Raw genomic sequence first — 16,710 nt, 5'->3', positions numbered from 1 at the left:
CATCTTTCCAGCTAAGATGATGAAAGAAAGTCATCATCCCAGGCACATTTTGGAAGCGCTTAGCAAATCATGGTAGGATTATCATAAGCTGCATACAAGTGCTACTTACTGTGGCAAAAGAATCAAATCCATGAAGACCGTTATGTTCTCCAGAGAAGTAATGAAGCTCTAGAACATCTTCCTGATAGAGATCAAGAATTATTTCCCAGCAGAGACGTGACTTAAACCTTGACCTGAAAATAGCCAGTTCTCTTGTGTATCAACTGTTAAGTGATGACTACTTTGGGGCTAAAATGCCTCCTTTGCTCTCCAGCCAGCATACTGAGTGACCTACACTGCTACCTAACTTAGTGTTGAACAACTTCCCTGATTCTTCAACTCTAAAAACAACTCCCACAAATAGAGCCAGACATAAAAATAGGGTGCATTTGTCACAAAGCTGTTCTACTTATCCACAGAAACATACTCAGAGGCATACATATTTTCAGCAGAAAAGGTTGAATCTAGGCAATAGATCCAGCACTGCTTTCCAGAAGACACCATCTCCTCAAAGACTACACAAGGGCTCTTAGAGACTAGCCTTTTAAGGTAATACCCACAGCTGACTGTTATAAGCCCCACCTGTCCATTTCCACAGAGTAAGTACCTGCTAACTTTGCCAGCTGCTCAGTGCTCCTAAAAAAAAAAAAAAAACAAAAAAACCCCTAACCCAAATTAGATACCGCTTTTCTGAGGAACTCTTTCAACCATTCTATGAAACTCCCACAGCAGCATTTTGTAGTTAAGACTGGAAGTTATTCGTAGCCCTCGTGGCAGGGAACAGGTTTCAGAACTGCACCCACTTTTTGGCTTATCCTTAGAGCCATCTTTCTAATGGCAACCTCAGTGTTTAAAGTCTGAAGTGTGGAGGTGGTCAGTAAGTAATTTGAATGCTTAGGAAAAAAGCTCTTGGCTCTTTTGTTCTGAAGGGATGGAGTGGAATTATTCTGGAATTTCTTTTTCTCTGTGTTGCATGCATTTAAATACTTTCTATTAGTGATTTTTCTTCCTTCCTTGTTTTATTTTATTCTTGTTACAAAAATAAGATGTCAGAAAATCTGACACATTGCTGTACCATATGCTTAGTGTCTATTTCCAGCAGCAGGTGAGAATCTCATGATTCAATTCCCACCTGTGCCAAGGCCATTTTACACCAATTTTCTCTGTAGGAAAACATGGAATAAACCCAATAAAATCTGTGGAAGACATGTATATATGTGTGGCTATGCACAGTTTCAGCATTGCCCATATGAAAAGGGAGTACATATACCCATCTCCGTCCCTGCACTGTAAGTATTAAAACAGGAAAGCATTGCCTAAAGCCAGCATCACCAAGCCAAAATGTTCTACAAGCTTGGTCAGACTCTGGAAAATAACTTCTCGGCTTCCTTCTGCAGCTCCATTTTCTTTTACTCTTTTAGTGCTCATGCTTAGAAACTTCCATTTAAAAAAAAAAAAAAAAAAGTATTTTCCTGTAATCACCAGGTGACAGGATATGGTAGTTTAAGGCATAGCACCTGTTATTGGAAAATGCAAGTCATAAATACCCCACTTGATGAATCTACAAATCTGTCCTTCCCAGAACAAATTTGGGTCTTGAAATCTTAGCATCATTCACCAGAGTCCTATTCCCTGATTTATTTATCAGCGAGTCCTTGCCTTGAAGCAGCGTAATGATGTTTTCTCTCTGATGTCTAATTGCCAACTGGAGGGCTGTACAGCCAGTGATATCTTCCACGTCAAGCAGAGCACCAGCCTTAATCAAGGTCTTTATAATGGCCATATTGCCCTTGAGGACAGCGAGGTGCAAGGGTGTCCAACCCACTTTGTTCTTAGCATTGACATCTGCCTTGCACTCCAAAAGATTGATGACAGTCAAAAAGGAGCCCCGCTGGACTGCAAAATGGAGGGGGGCCCACTCTGACTTCTCAGCGATGTTGGGATCTGCCCCACATCTCAATAGCTCGCAGACTACCGGCTCATCACTGTAGCGAGTAGCCAAGTGAAGTGGTGTCCAGTCCATGCTTCCTTTGGCGTTCACTTTGGCATGGCTATCTTTTAGCAGGTGGATGATTTCAATGTGTCCTTTGAAAGAAGCCAGGTGCAGGGGAGTCCAACCTTTGTCTGTCCTCAGCTCCACATTGGCTCCGTATTTGATGAGCTTCTCACAGATGAGGTACTTCCCTCTCACCACAGCCAGGTGCAGGGCACTGTAATGATTTTGATCCAGGCTGTTGACAGAGGTCCCATTCTTCAGCAAATAGTGGACTACCCTGAACTTCCCCCTCTCCACAGCAACATGAAGTGGGGTTCTATGGTTCTTCTGCTTTTTCTCCAGGTCCGCTCCTTGACTGGCAAGCAGTTTCACCAAACTGACATGTCCAAAGCAAGCTGCCACATGGAGGGCAGTTTTCCCATCAACCTCCTGGGTGTTGGAGTCAGCCTGGCGAGATAGCAGTACTCGGGCCACATTCTCAAAGTTGTTCTGTGATGCCAAGTGCAGAGGGGTCCACCCGTCATGCTCTTGAGCATTTACCTGTGCCTGGTGTTCCAGCAAGAGGCGTACAATTCTATCATCCCCATTCTGAGCAGCGAAGTGAAGAGGTGTCCAGCCATCGTCATCAGGCATATTGATGTCCGCATCATGCTCTATCAGAACTGAGCAGATCTCTGGCGACCTCTTCTGAACAGCCATAATGAGCGGGGTGTAGCCACAGACTACCTGGCTGTTCACATTGGCTTTACAGCTCAGGAGAAACTTCACCTTTTCCACATTTCCCTGGATCACCATAAGGTGAAGTAATGTGAGGCCATTTTCATGGACTCGAAAGATTTCCTCAGACAGGATGTCCTCTGGACTTGCAACTTCACTGTAAGAAGGTGGGATACGAATCTCCTGATTATCAGTTTCTAAAGGCAAGGGAAACAAAACAGGAGAAAGAGAGTAAGACCAAGTGAAATAGCTTGGTGTGCACAAGATGGGAGGGAGAGCACGTGCATCTTCATAGTATGAAATGAAATAAAAGTCATTTTTAGAGATAGGGAATATGAAATGAGGCAAGACTGCTACATGCAGTCTCTTAGAAAGCAGTGAGACATTTGGCCTCTCCCTCACAGGAACTATATCTGCTATTTCCTGTATAGTTCATTTTCCTTAACTTAAAAAGAAAAGTCACCCACATGGAAAACTTTCTTGAGCCACATCCATATCACTGGAGAGTGAGGAAATAGGCTATTTTTTGTAGGTTTCCCCTTCTTTATTTTTGAATTATAAAGAAAGTCCCCTACTTACCACCACTTCTGGTGTCTCTGGGGAAGGTGAACTCTTCTTTGTCACTCTCGTTTTCAGGAAGGGGAAAAGAAAAAGCCGTAAGACAAAGTTGTTTATTTGCATTCTATAAGGTTTGGACATAGTTCTTTGCTACTGCTCTAGAATTTTGTATTATCATTCGAGTGGTTTTTACCCAATCTTGTTATTGCGTCCAAAACTCAGCAGAGCAAATCATGATGCTAACATGAATGCGGGAGCCTGAAAATGATCTCTGGATATCAATGAGACTTGCCTCCTCTTACTACTTTGCTCCCAAACATATGTATATTCTACTTCCTTACTGCAGCACGTGCCCATGGCAGCATCCCAGCTAGTCATTTTCCTTGTTGTATAGTGAATCCAAACACCCCCACCTCCTTGATCCTCTATACTCAGGCTTCTCATTTCTTGCTGACTGCACAACTAGGCAAAACCTCAAAATAGCAATAGTTCTCAACTGCTACTTCTGCCTGTATGAAGCTGACTTCTAGACACAATTACACTCCAGTAGCTGGGCTAAAATTATGACTATCCTGAAACCTGATTTTTTTTCTTAGAGAAACACAGGGATTTAAAACTTTTTTTCTTCCATGAGAGTTGTTTAAACTGGAATGTCTTCAGTTCCATGGAGCTGGAAAATGGTTATCTGAGTGCATATGCTAGTGCTATGAGCAGAAGCCCTGTGATTTTGTGTCTGCCTGAGCTTCTTTTAATGACTGAGGCCTACATGATAAACCCACTTCATCTGAGCAGATAGAAAGAAGGGTCTTCCTCTCGGACTGTCTGTCATTTAGCACACTGGCCAGCTTTCTAAATTTATTTGCAAGTTTCCTGTCCCCGTAAATGAATTACAGATGTACAACCTATGCAAACACACTGTGCAAAGGTTGCTGAGGTGCCCTTGCTGTCTGATGATAAACAGTGATGAGAGAGTAAACACATTCTCAAGAACTGGTAAGAACAGAGAAAGGACTCAGTGGAATTTCCTGAGTGGTACTGGGAAGCCTTCCTCACCTGCTGGTTCCCAGAGATGGCAGGCTTGTGGGACATCTTCCTAACAAGGCGCTCGTTCTCTGGATCTACTACAAGGCTTTGTATCAGTGACAGCAGCATGTCTGTTTCTACAGGGATATCTACCAGAGCAAAAAGACTGTTAGCTGTGCAGACTACCCAGATATTCAGAAACCAGTCAGTACCCAAGGTTGTGGAAGTCTTCCTGTATCCTCCACATGGGGAGGAAGGAAAGAGGGAGAAAGAGGATGTGTTAACAGCAAATGGGTACCAAGCATTTCCAAGGCAACAGGCGATTTAACTGGCAAAGAGTTATACGCAAGCTTATCCCCCACTTGTTAATCCCTGCAGCTGACCCTTGGCTAATCCATATCACAATCAGCTACTACACCTGTAAAGCTTGGTCTTTGCTTAGGGTCTTGGTCCCAACACCTCTTCATCAAGTCAACCATCTGCTGGCATTCCCCTGGCCAGTCATCACTGATGGGTTCTAGGCAGGGCCTCTTTCCTGCTGCAACCTTGACTATAATGGCCATCATGTTGGCTCCTGAAAAAAAGCAATGCGCACTGGGCTTTATCTCTGTGAAGGTGACTGTAATAAACATTTAATAAGTGCAGAGCATGTAAGAAGTGTTCATATTTACCTGCATAAGGTTTCTTCTGCATAAGTATCTCCCAAATGACAATTCCAAAGCTGCAGGCAATGAGATCATGAGCAATCACTCCCATATATACAAGAACATAAAATTCATTTATTGCTTTCATCTTCTTGAGAAATGGGAAAATTAGGAAAGACGTTCTTCAGGATAGAAGGATTTCATCCCCCACACCAAAAGGACAAGATCTTATGAATTATCATGTACATCTCTGATGCCTTAGCAAAAGGGTTGGTGTAGTGAATGAGGGACTTAGAGCATTTCCTGTAAAAGTCAGGCTCTCAGTGCTTATTTTTCACTTTATTCACATTGGGTTTTAGAGCCCCTGACTACTGCAAGTTCATGTGGCCATGCAAATCCTCCTTTGGTTCTTGTCTTGGGTTACTGTGTAGTGTAGTGGGTAAGGAACTGATGAATTTCCAGAATGTATATATGTAGCTTGTGTAAGTGGGCTGCAAAGCACTTTGGCCAAAAGGAAAAAAATAAAGTTGAAATCTTTTCTGCACCTGTTACTGACCAAAGTGAAGCTGAATACCAAAGACGACAAGCAATATTACAGTTGCTTTAAAATCAAAATTAATCTAAGCAGCAACTGCTATGAAAGAGCAGACACTGTCTGTTCTGTGCTCTAATCTTGCTCCTTTTCTATAACAACTTCCAGCAACCTAACAGGCTATGATGGAACCTAAGGCAGTAAGTCTACGTCTGCAGCTCCCATGGGATCAGTGCTGCACAGAGGTGCATCTGGTAAGAGACAGATGATTATCCACAGATAATCCCACTCCTCCTCACTCCCCACCACTGAGGTTGGAGTAACACATCAATCCCAGTGTGTTCCCCACCAAGGACATTATGCAAGGCAGAGCGCCAGAATATAAACAAAACGAGGCAATGTGCCAGTCTCTCTCGTTCTGTGTAAGAGCTAGGTGGAAACCCTGTGTGACCTCTGAACAGAAAGGCAGCCCTTACCTGTACACATCATATTTGACTCCTGGGTGCTTGCTGTTCTGGAGAAACATTTCTGGGGGGATGTAGCTCAAAGTGCCTCTCAAAGCAGAGCTTTCAATATATTGCATTCGGCTAGACTGCTCCATCCATCTTGACAGCCCGAAGTCTGAGATCTGCAAGCAGAAAAAATGAGAGCCTCCCCCATAATGCTCACAATCTCACCCCTCCTTATATTAGCTGGGAGATACCTCCATCCTTCATGATCAGGGATATGAGGAGGTGCCTAGCAGCTGAAACTTGATAAAATCCTGATAAAATTGCATTCAGTGCTTTTCAGTGAGTCCAGCAGATCAGCATTTCCTCCTAAGTTGGAGCCTTCAGTTCCCACTTCTGGCACAGATTGCCTGTACGATCTGGAGGTACTTTGTTTACCAGCTGCTTCTTATAAGCCCCACCAGTCAATCTTTCATTGAGTGTTCCTGAAGAACCTAACTTACTAGGATTCTGGACTCATTTGGCAAAAATAACCTTTCTCATATTTGACAAATAACCTGTCCCTACAAACACAGCATTAAGGTCATACCTTAACATGCATATTCCCATCTAGGAGAATGTTCCCTGGTTTTAGATCTAAGTGCAGCAAAGGAGGTGTCATGCTATGCAGGAAATTCATAGCCAAGCCCATCTCATGGATAACCCGGAATTTGAGCTGCCATGACATTTTGTGAGTGGGAAGAATTTTCTCCAAGGACCCTCTCGCCATATATTCCATCACTATCCCCAAAGGGCTGTTGCAGACCCCATAGATAGTGACAATGTGCTGGAATTTGATTTTCTCCATCTTGGTTGCCTCTTCCATTAGACAGTTCATACTGGTCCTGGGGGGAAAAAAACACAAAACAAACAAAACAAAAAATGTGGAACCGAGAAATGGTATCAGTCAATTCACGAGCTAAGTTATGGTATAGTAGGTTAGTGATATCTAGCCTTTCCAAGCAGCCCTGCCTACCCCAAAAAGATTCATTCAAATTTGCCCCTTGAACTGGTGATAATGCAACCACATCATGATCTTTTGCAGACTAAAATCTAACATACAAGGTGTTACGACTTTTCAAAATGAGCTGAGGATTGTTTGGGCAAATTCAACCACTAGGCTCCTAGAGAAAGAGATCAAAACTTCCATCTTAGTCCAGCTCTTAGAAGACCTTCAGTGATCACAGAAAGCCTTGTCCACATGCTCGTTTTCACACTGTGGTGAAATTCCCAAGGGATGCTTCCTGAAAGCATGATGTCAGGAGCAGGCACAGCATGGTGTCGTGGTTTAACCGCAGCCAGCAACTAAGCACCACACAGCTACTCACTCACTCCCCCCCCCAGTGAGATGGGGGAGAAAATCAGGAAAAGAAGTAAAACTCATGGGTTGAGATAAGAACGGTTTAATAGAACAGAAAAGTAGAAACTAATAATGATAACACTAATAAAGTGACAGCAGTAATGATAAAAGGATTGGAATATACAAATGATGCACAGTGCAATTGCTCACCACACACTGATTGACGCCCCGTTAGTCTCTGAGCCGCGATCCCCCCGCCCCCACTCCCCCCAGTTTATATACTAGATGTCACATCACATGGTATGGAATACCCTGTTGGCCACTTTGGGTCAGCTGCCCTGGCTGTGTCCTGTCCCAACTTCTTGTGCCCCTCCAGCTTTCTCGCTGGCTGGGCATGAGAAGCTGAAAAATCCTTGACTTTAGACTAAACATTACTTAGCAACAACTGAAAACACCAGTGTTATCAACATTCTTCTCATACCTAGCTCAAAAACATAGCACTGTACCAGCTACTAGCAAGACAATTAACTCTATCCCAGCTGAAACCAGGACACATGGTGAGCCATGCCTTTTTCATACACCACAAGTCCACAGGGTAGCCTCAGCGACAGCCTGCACACTGCTTGCCGACAGACACACTAATGTACTGAGCTTAAGTACATGGAGGCTTGGCATACCTATACCTATGCCTCTGCCTGCAGCTTTCTGTCCGTGAGCATGGTGAATCTGGTCCCAAAGGGAGTCTAGACATGTCTGTCCATTGTTGCCAGTTTTGGCAGACCTGTTTCACTAAATCTTTACATTTCCCAACCTGCTGAACGAGTTGGGATGCCCAGAGCATGCTGACAGCAGCCAAGCAGTAAAGTGCCAAAACTGCATTTAAAAAGAGCACCCTGGGAATGAATCTGAGCTTGCAACATTATGCCAGGCCACTAATAGCTCTAAACATAGTTCAGCTAAGCAAATCCTTCTGCCAGACTTCCTCTAGCAGGCTCCCCACAGTAAAACGTACCTCTGTATTGAGGAGTCTCAGGTATTATCTTTCCCACTGCGGGAGAAAGGGTTAACACAGGAAGAAGTTGCAACCTGCAGCGTAGAGGGTTGCAGATAGATTGATTCTTCCCCCTCCCAGGAAAATGAGGGGTGTGGAGAAAGAAGTGACTTCTGTGATTTCTGGTTCCCTTCCTGGGACAGAATCTCTGAGCACAGCCCCTGTGTGCCTCCCTCCCAGGCACCCCAGGGGCTGGTGGGAGCTGACCTGCACAGAAGGTTATGCTGGATCCTGTGGTGGATCAGCATTGTGGGAAGTAACAGAGGGAGTGAGATTAGCCCAGGGGGAGGCATTTGCACCATTAGCACAGATACGTGAGAAGGTACAGCGAGAAGGTGGATGTTGGACAAGCAAAGGGAGCCCCAAGAAATGAGGCTTGTAAGGGAGAAAAGCAAGAGCCCCAAAGTGATTCCCATATAAGAATCTGAGTGTTTCAACCCTCTGGGAAATACTGTGACTGCATCTGTGGCTGTATTTTCTTTTCTGTGGATTCCCTGTGATTTTTTTTCTCTCAGCCTCAACAGACCTGTGAACTATGAGCCTTTGCAGCTGACAGAAGTTGAGGCAAGAGCCATCTTCCACCCACTCTCTTTCCTTCTCTGAGGTGATACATAGATTCACTGGCATTCACTGAGCACCTGCCCTCCTTGCTTTCATGTGCCCACAGGGATGTCTTCCATCATCCCACAAAATCCATTTCCTGTTTTCTCCTGACAAGCAAAACCATCCAAGGTTAATAAACTGGCTGTCAATTTGCCCCATCATTTTGAAGGAACAGTGCAAAGCAGTTGGTTACGCATCAGGAATGCGAGCAGATGGAAGTCACCACACCATTGTCTCCATTCATAGCTACTGACGAGACACATTGTTTTTACAAGCCCAGAGACAGGAGTGCTAAGGACTTTTAAAAGTTCCTCTGAAATTTTTGCCTCCTTTGGCCCCCTTACCAGACAACTGTGCTGCTGTGCTTTTTTCAAACCACCGAGTGGCCTGGAAACTTTCAGTTTTGCATTTGGGGCTTGTACTTAGTGCTGACAGATAAACCAGAACCATTTTATAATACACATGAAAAGGCTCATGACAGATTCATATGCAATGCACTCAAAGATGTTTTCTGTGGGTATATGTGCATTAGACAAACTGCACACTGAAGGTCTGCCTCTCACAAATGTGGAAACATTCTAAAGCAAGTAGAAACAGCCATTGAACCATACACCCCAGATGCACAACACTACAGGACCAATGCTGGCCCTTCTTACAACCCCCCCAAGAAAGGAAGGATTTTTGGCACGGCCATAGTGCAGGACAGCACGGTCTTGTCTTGTAATCCAGAACTCACAGGGGTTACTGAAAAGTATAATGTAAGTCAGAGCAGCCTCAAGGCTGTTTAGATATATGTAAGGGGTAGGAAAGCCTTTTATAACACTATGTTAGAGCGCAAAGTTATTTTAATGACAAAATAGTGCAACTTCAGTCCCTAGGACACCAGTACAGTAACTATTAAAGGCACATGAACTGTTAGATATTTTTCCCAAACTCAGATTTTCAGATTTAGGTTTTCAAATCCTGGTGATTGCAGAAATGTTGTTTTTAAAAACAACAACAACAAAAAACCCCATGAATATTTCTGTTCACATTCAACCATTCTTCTGGAGTGTACACTAGGAGTTGATATAATCCATGAAAGCCACATGAATAAATTTACTAGAATTAATATATGCAGAAGTAAAACTGATTAACTCGACTCATTTTTTTTTCCCCAAAAGAAAATGAAATGCAAATGTAGTACCTGAAGAGCATAAGCAGTGCAAACAAAAGAGGACAGTCACTGCTTAAATTGAACCACCTCAGTTGTTGTCAGTAACGTGACAAGAAGTCATACAAGCATATGATTTTTAACAGGCAGGATCCTTCCAACTTGAACAGAATAAAATTTGAGAATAAGTAACTTCATTGACTCAGTTTTTAGATCAGGGTTGCCTATATTGTATGTGGTATTGGCAGTAGTTGCAATTACCTGGCTTTGTTCTATCTCCAGACCCAAGGTAGTCAGCAGAGAAGTCTCTGCAGGTGAGAGACACAGCAAAAAGTAAACTGAAGGTGCAGATACACCATCAAGAGAAAAGAACATGTCTGGAGGGTAAGTGAGGGAGCAGAGTGCTTTGTGAGGCCAGCAAAACCAGCTGGAAATTCTCTGTCCCTCAGCTTTAAATCTGGTGATTTCAGTGACTAATTTAGTTTAATAGATACCCATTAGTCCCAATGTCCAGTGAAAGCTGCAAATAAGTAATCAGGCTGCTTTTATCCACGTGCCCATGTTTAGTTTAAGATGCCTACTTCAGCCTCCAGATTTCAACACTAACTGTTCTGAGTAAGTGTTCTTTTCCCACATGCACATACACACATAAGAAAGAGAGGCAAAACTCCAGATCAGTAGTGGTTTTTCCACTCCCTTTGGGTACCAAAAACTTGACTTCCCAGGGAGAAGAAGCCATGTGAACATTTCCTTCAGAGTTTTAGCACCAATTCACCATAGATGGCTCTAATTGACAGTTTGAACTGCTGAGCCAGAAGAGACCGCAGTTACCTCTCCACGCTGGTGTCCTGCAGCAGATACGGGGAGCACTTCACTGCATAAACTGTTCTCCACCTCTTGTGCTTGACTTGGTACACATGCCCAAAGCCTCCGCTGGCCACTTTAATCCAGTCTTCTTCAAAATCCTCCTTATTAAAGACAGTTAAGCTGCCCAGTTGCTGGTCTCGCTCCGAAGTCATGACAGAAAAGTCAGCCTGGCTGTCTGCCTCCTGCTCAGGCGGTATCAGAGAAGAATAAAGGAGCTCTTCCTACTTCTGACTTGCATAGGGAGGTAGGGAGTTACCTCAGATGAGCCATGTTAGTTACTGCCAAGAGGTGGATCCTAAGCGTCACTCTCATTTGGTATGCAGAGGAGCTGCGTTCCTTAATTCCAGGCACTCATGCCAGGCTACTGTGCAGAGCCTGGCCAGGCTGGATATATGTCTACATTTCCATAAGGCTGCCCTCCTCTCTAGTGTCGAGCACTGGGTGGGCAAATGCTGAAAGAATACGAGATGAAAAATGGCACAATGCAACAATCCTTTAGCAATTGCACTGTGCTGAAGATGGGATTCCTCACCTGAGGCATCAGTATACGCTGGGTGAAAGCGAGGCAGACGGATACTGAAAGGGAAGGAAGGCCTTACACAGAGAGAAATCCACAAGGCACCTGTGCAGCATTGCACACGTGAGCTGGATGAAGAAGAAAAGTGGAAAACTCTCCAAAAAGATAAAGAACAGAGGAGACCCCAGAACTAGCATGTGGCAAACATGAGTGCATGAAACTGAGAAAATACTTAAACAGAAATACAACAAACATGGTGAGCCAGCATGGTTACCTCAGGGATAAAGTATGCTGTCGAATGCCCGCAAGGGGCATTTGAAGAAACAAGAGAATACTGAAGAGCTGGTCTGAGCAGTTTAACTATTACTGTGTGAGCACTAGTAACAGCACGCATGCTTTTAGTTGCTTTATGCCTTGACTCCCCAGCTGTAAAAAGGGTTTAATGACACTCGTCTGGGTCTTGTGCATACATGTCTTTCAAGACTTAGCACAGGGACTATGTCTGTAGGTAAGTCAATGTCAAATACAACATGGTGCTGGTTTCCTCAGTGCTACTGCAATACAAATAATAATTAGTATTTCTGAAGGGTAATTGTCATTGAGTCTTGACTTGGAGTTTTTAGCTGCATATCAGATCCAGGTGGAAGTGCAAGCTACTTCTCCACTGCATTTGACATGAAGTGCTCTGGCAATGGCCCATCACTCACAACTGCAAGGCTTGAAGGAAAAGAAAAAGGAAAAAAGCCAGCCAGGCTCTGCAGCTTTTTAGGGGAAAAAAAAGGCATTACAGTCTGACACATGATTGTTGCTGATTCCCTGCTCCTCCCTAAGAGTTGCCCACCAATTTTGATGCTTCCGGCCCAGGTACTGCCCCTGACTACCTCCACTCCCGCTTGCTGGCACTCACCTCCCAACTCAACTTCAGAATCAAGAACAAGCATGATAGGGCTCCATTCCCTCGTGTTCAGGCACAGGCAGGACAAACTGTTACTGAAATGCTCAAGTTTTATTATAGAAAGTTCAGGAGAAGGTGAGGGAGTGGAGGAAAACACTCCATGGTTGCAGAGTGGCAGCTGCTGCTGCTTCACTTCCTCCACAGAGCTCACAGGTGCGCTGCATTTCTTGGCAATTGCCTCAGGCACTTTCCAGGGTCTGTCTCAACTTTAATGGCATTAAAATAAAAGGTTAGGAAGTGAGGCAGTGTGTATGGAAGGGTTAAAAGATGGAATTTTGGTCTGTGGATGAACACCGAGTAAGAAGTATATAACTAAGAAATGCAGTCAGCACAGGGAACAGATAGTTTATTGTCTATTGTTTGAAATGCTGACCATAGGGATAAGGAGGTTGAGCAATGTTAGGGGAGGTAGTACGTGCAATAATGGAGGAATACAAGGCACCACACATAATTTTGCTTACCTTGCAAAAGTCCTGCTGTTGGTTAGAGCATAGTGGATGTGACTGATGGATTATGGTAATATGCCGCATGTACAGAGCTCATGAACCAGTAGAAGGGACGGCTATGGCACGTGCAGCACGCCTGGCCAGCGGGCGCATGTGCCATAGGCTCCCTATGTTGCAATCAAGGCGTGTTTTGGCACTCATTGGCCACGAGTGTTGACACCTGTTCCTCTGCAAATGTATAAAATACCGGGGTTTTCTGAAGAGCAGTGGGCCGGTGTACGGCAAGGTCACCGTTGCCTCTGTGGGGACGCCCTCGTAAAGCTGGCACCTACCAACTGCTGGGCTGAGCTTGCAGCACAAGACGGCACAAGAATGTACAGATGATTCATCTTCATGGTCCTTGGGTTGGTATGTTAATAGGTTTTTTTTGCTTTGTAAGATACCCTTAGCGTAACGCATGTGTGTAGTTAATAAAATGCTTGCTTTTTCCCTTATAGTCAGCGTGTGTGTTTACTTTCTTGGGAATCCTCGAAACCACCCTAAAACAGGCAGTCATGCCCATCATTTACACCTTTGTTGACAACAGCAACTTGCATGTGTTGAAATGAACCTTTCCTGGTTTTGCCCCAAACTGGGGAGCAATTTTACTCCAGTCGACTCCAAAGAACACCTTAACTGTGGAAGTGGCGCTCCAACTCACTGATTTGCAATTGTGACACTTTCTTTTGAATTTCCTAAGGCACAAGCTAGCGGTGCTTCTCTGAAGTGAATGAGAACACTGCAGTTATCGATGGCCCTCCTCAGCCTCGAGATGCAGAAGGATGAAGGCTGAGATGGTCAGGGAGGGCTGCGGCCTTGCCTGCTCTCAAAAACTCAGCCCCAATTTGCTCTGCATACTGGTCCCATTGCAACTGCAACTGCAACTCTGCCCTTAGCAGCTCATACGTCCATCCCCTTCCCCTGAACTAAGTGCCCTGCCAGCTACGGCTCAGTCCAAAGGTGAACCAACATAAATCACTCCTACAGCAACACTGCCCCACCACCAAACTTGTGTCTGGAAACTGCCACCTGATATCCCTGAGATTCCCCTTGCAAACAGCCAGGACCAACACACACAGCAAAAGTTCCAATGGTTGCTGAAGGTTAAAATTGCATGTGCAGTGCATTTTTACTGGCCTCAGTTAAAGCAGAGTTGGGCAAGAAAGTAGCTCAATGGGGAACAGGCAGTTGGAGAAAGCATTTTATTGGGTAGCCCCAGCACTGAATAGCTGGGCAAAGGGCAGGGACAGAAGCTGTTTTGGGACAGAGAGGAGGAACGCGTTCCTCCAGAGGCTGAGGTCCAGCAGCTTCCTCCCCCATGCAGGTGCTGAAGGAGAAGCATTCAGAAGGGGAAACCACCTCAAAATCCCTGCTCTTGCGTACTTGTCCCCTGGCACGCACACAGCCTCAAAGGACATTTTGGGTGGCTGCAGAGCCCTTCCACTCCCCACAGCTGCTGCAGCAACATCAAGGTTCAAAAAGTCGTTCTGAGACAACTTTGGGAAGTCGTGTCACCTTAATGCAGAAGTGGAGCAGCTTCTAAAAATCTTGAGAACTGCAGTGAGCCAAGTACCTGCTCCAGAAGCACAGACAACCTCCCTGAAGGCCCAGGGATGCTTTAGCCTTCGCAGCCCCAAAGACAGGGAGATTGCCTTCCCAGGAGTGCCTTTCGCTTGCCCCTTCTTCATCCCAGTGCTGCTCCTCCTCTCGCTCACTCTTGCCTCGCTGTTCCACAAGACACCTCTTCTTTCTCTGCCAGCTGCTGCCAAGGAAGGAGGACACAGTTAGGCCTGAAAAGCGCCAACTCCTCCGCCTGAAGGAAACAGGGATCCCTACACCCCATGAGGGAGCTCCCCAAGGCACCACCTGGCCACCACCCACCCGCCCGCAGAGCCCCCACCTCCGCAAAACCCTCCTACTTCAGCTTGTCTCACCAAAGCGACGCACAGCAGAGTTCCTGCCGGTGCTGGAGCTGGGCTTGGAGGCGGGCACCCTGGGCAAATCCAGCTGGGCATGCAAAGCAGCGGCCAAAGAGGCTGCACCCCTGCTTACAGGGGGCTCAAGCCGCTGCCTGGACTGCAAAGCGCCCGGGACTCCAGGGCACTGGCCGGGCCCTCACTTACAGGGCAGCCCTGGTCCCAAAGGCCCACGGAGGCTCCTTCTCTCCGATTCAGGGGTACCCTGACCCGCACCCCGCTAACAGGGCGGTCACCCCACACAGGCTGCCAGCTGAGCACTATCGAGTGCTGGGCACTTTCTGCCCTGAAGGCAAGTGAATCAGCAGTGGTGGCTTGTGACTCTTGCAAGGGCTTTTCCTGGGAGGTTTTGGGGGCTTGGGCAGAATGACTTCCAGAGGCGGGTTCCTCATCACTTGGGAGAAGCTGCTGCTTCAATCTGGAGCAGCTGGTTGTAGGGTGACTGGTGTTTGGGGCCTGCAAGTGGTGCTTGCTACCCTAAATCTGCTGCCCTGCCCTGCCCTGTCCTGCCTTGCCCTGCCGTGCCCTGGTCCCCTTTCTCTCTGCTCTCAGCCCCAGGAGCAGCTTGGGAGAAAGAGAACCATGGGGGAAGGCAGGAGGCTGGGGGGAAGGGGCCTGTTCCGGCCATCGGGGATGTACCTGCAAGCAGGGCCCAGGTCCTGCCCAGGCAGCCCTGGCACTGGGAAGCCCTTTTATTGCCCTGAGCTGGGCCGCCGCCCTGGAAGCAGGGCTGGGGCCTCTGCTCTTTAAATGTCCAGGCTGCTGGGCACCACACAGTGAGAAAAGTGGGTCTAAGGTGGCTGAGCCTGGGGGGGTAGGGGGTAGAAGGGAGGAAGGATGGCCAGGGACCAGAGAACGCTGTGGGGAGGTCCCTCTGAGGGCCGGTGTCCCTCTCTCCTCCAGGCAGAGGAGCTGGTGCTTGACTGCGCTCTCCTTCCTTGGCAGCAGCTCCGGGAGAAGAAAGAAAGAAGAGGCATCCATCGTGCATGGAACCATGAGGCAAGAGCAAGCGAGAGGAGGAGGGGCAGGCTGAAGAAAGGGAGACAGAAAGGCACGCTGGGCAAAGGGACCTCCCTGTCACCGGGGCTGTGGTCACACAAGAGCATTTTGGCACTTTTGGGATGGTTTTTATGGGTCTGGGGGAGGTACTTGGCTCAGTACCATTCCCTAGATTTTTAGAAGCCATTCCAATTCTGTGGTAAGAAGACACAACTTCAAAATCTTTGCCTCTGAAAGGTCGGGGCCACGGACACCCACCTGATTACAGGGGGTCCCTCCAAGCACCTCCCACCGAGCGCAGGGGGCACGCACAGCCCTGCTTACAGGGCAGTCCCCCTTGGCTTGGCACGCACTCCCAACAAGCCCCACGGAGCCTGAGGCTCCGACCTGCGCCCCAGTTACAGGCTGGCCGTCCTGGCTGCAGCACACCACCACATCTTCAGGAGCCCAGGGAGCGACCTTGACCCCAACTGCAAGGAGGTCGCCCCAGCCAAAAGCAGTGCCAAAGGCGGGACTGCGCCCTCCAGCACAGCGCTTCCTCAACCTGCACCCTCTAAAGGGCGAGGGAGGGCTCACTCCTGGTGCCTGGCTAGGGCAGCCTCCCCAGCCCTGCTTACAGGGAGGGCGGGCTGCTCCTGGGGACAGAGGGCTCCACGGCTCATGACACATGCCCTGAGTACAGGGCTGTTACGCTGGCAGGTCACCAGCAGGACAGGCAGCCAGGCAGGCAGAGACCCAGGCCCGGAGTACAGGCAGGTCGCGCTGCCCGCACTACGACTAGGCGGCTTCTCTCCGTCCTTAGAAAGA

General features: G+C 46.9%; 1 protein-coding gene across 2 annotated transcripts; it reads right to left on the bottom strand.

The window, feature by feature from the left end:
* Positions 1-729: 729 nt before the first annotated feature.
* On the bottom strand, positions 730-15,422 carry ANKK1 (ankyrin repeat and kinase domain containing 1). Of its 2 annotated transcripts, XM_052786610.1 has the most exons (8): positions 10,936-11,406; positions 6,548-6,842; positions 5,986-6,137; positions 5,005-5,054; positions 4,752-4,907; positions 4,364-4,482; positions 3,332-3,377; positions 730-2,949 (listed from the first exon to the last, which is right to left on the bottom strand). In XM_052786610.1, exons 1-8 carry the CDS (start codon positions 11,121-11,123, stop codon positions 1,601-1,603), a joined length of 2,355 nt encoding a protein of 784 aa, XP_052642570.1. In that variant the 5' UTR covers positions 11,124-11,406; the 3' UTR covers positions 730-1,600. The 2 variants fall into 2 exon arrangements, 1 of the variants encoding a protein (XP_052642570.1); XR_008235128.1 differs by lacking the exons at positions 730-2,949; positions 3,332-3,377; positions 4,364-4,482; ... (3 more) ...; positions 6,548-6,842; positions 10,936-11,406 and adding exons at positions 14,117-14,255; positions 14,502-14,690; positions 14,863-15,422.
* Between the last annotated feature and the right edge of the window lie 1,288 nt (positions 15,423-16,710).

This window comes from Harpia harpyja, chromosome 4, assembly GCF_026419915.1.
Source record: "Harpia harpyja isolate bHarHar1 chromosome 4, bHarHar1 primary haplotype, whole genome shotgun sequence".
NCBI classification, from domain to species: domain Eukaryota; kingdom Metazoa; phylum Chordata; class Aves; order Accipitriformes; family Accipitridae; genus Harpia; species Harpia harpyja.
This window is presented reverse-complemented; position numbering and strand designations above follow the sequence as displayed.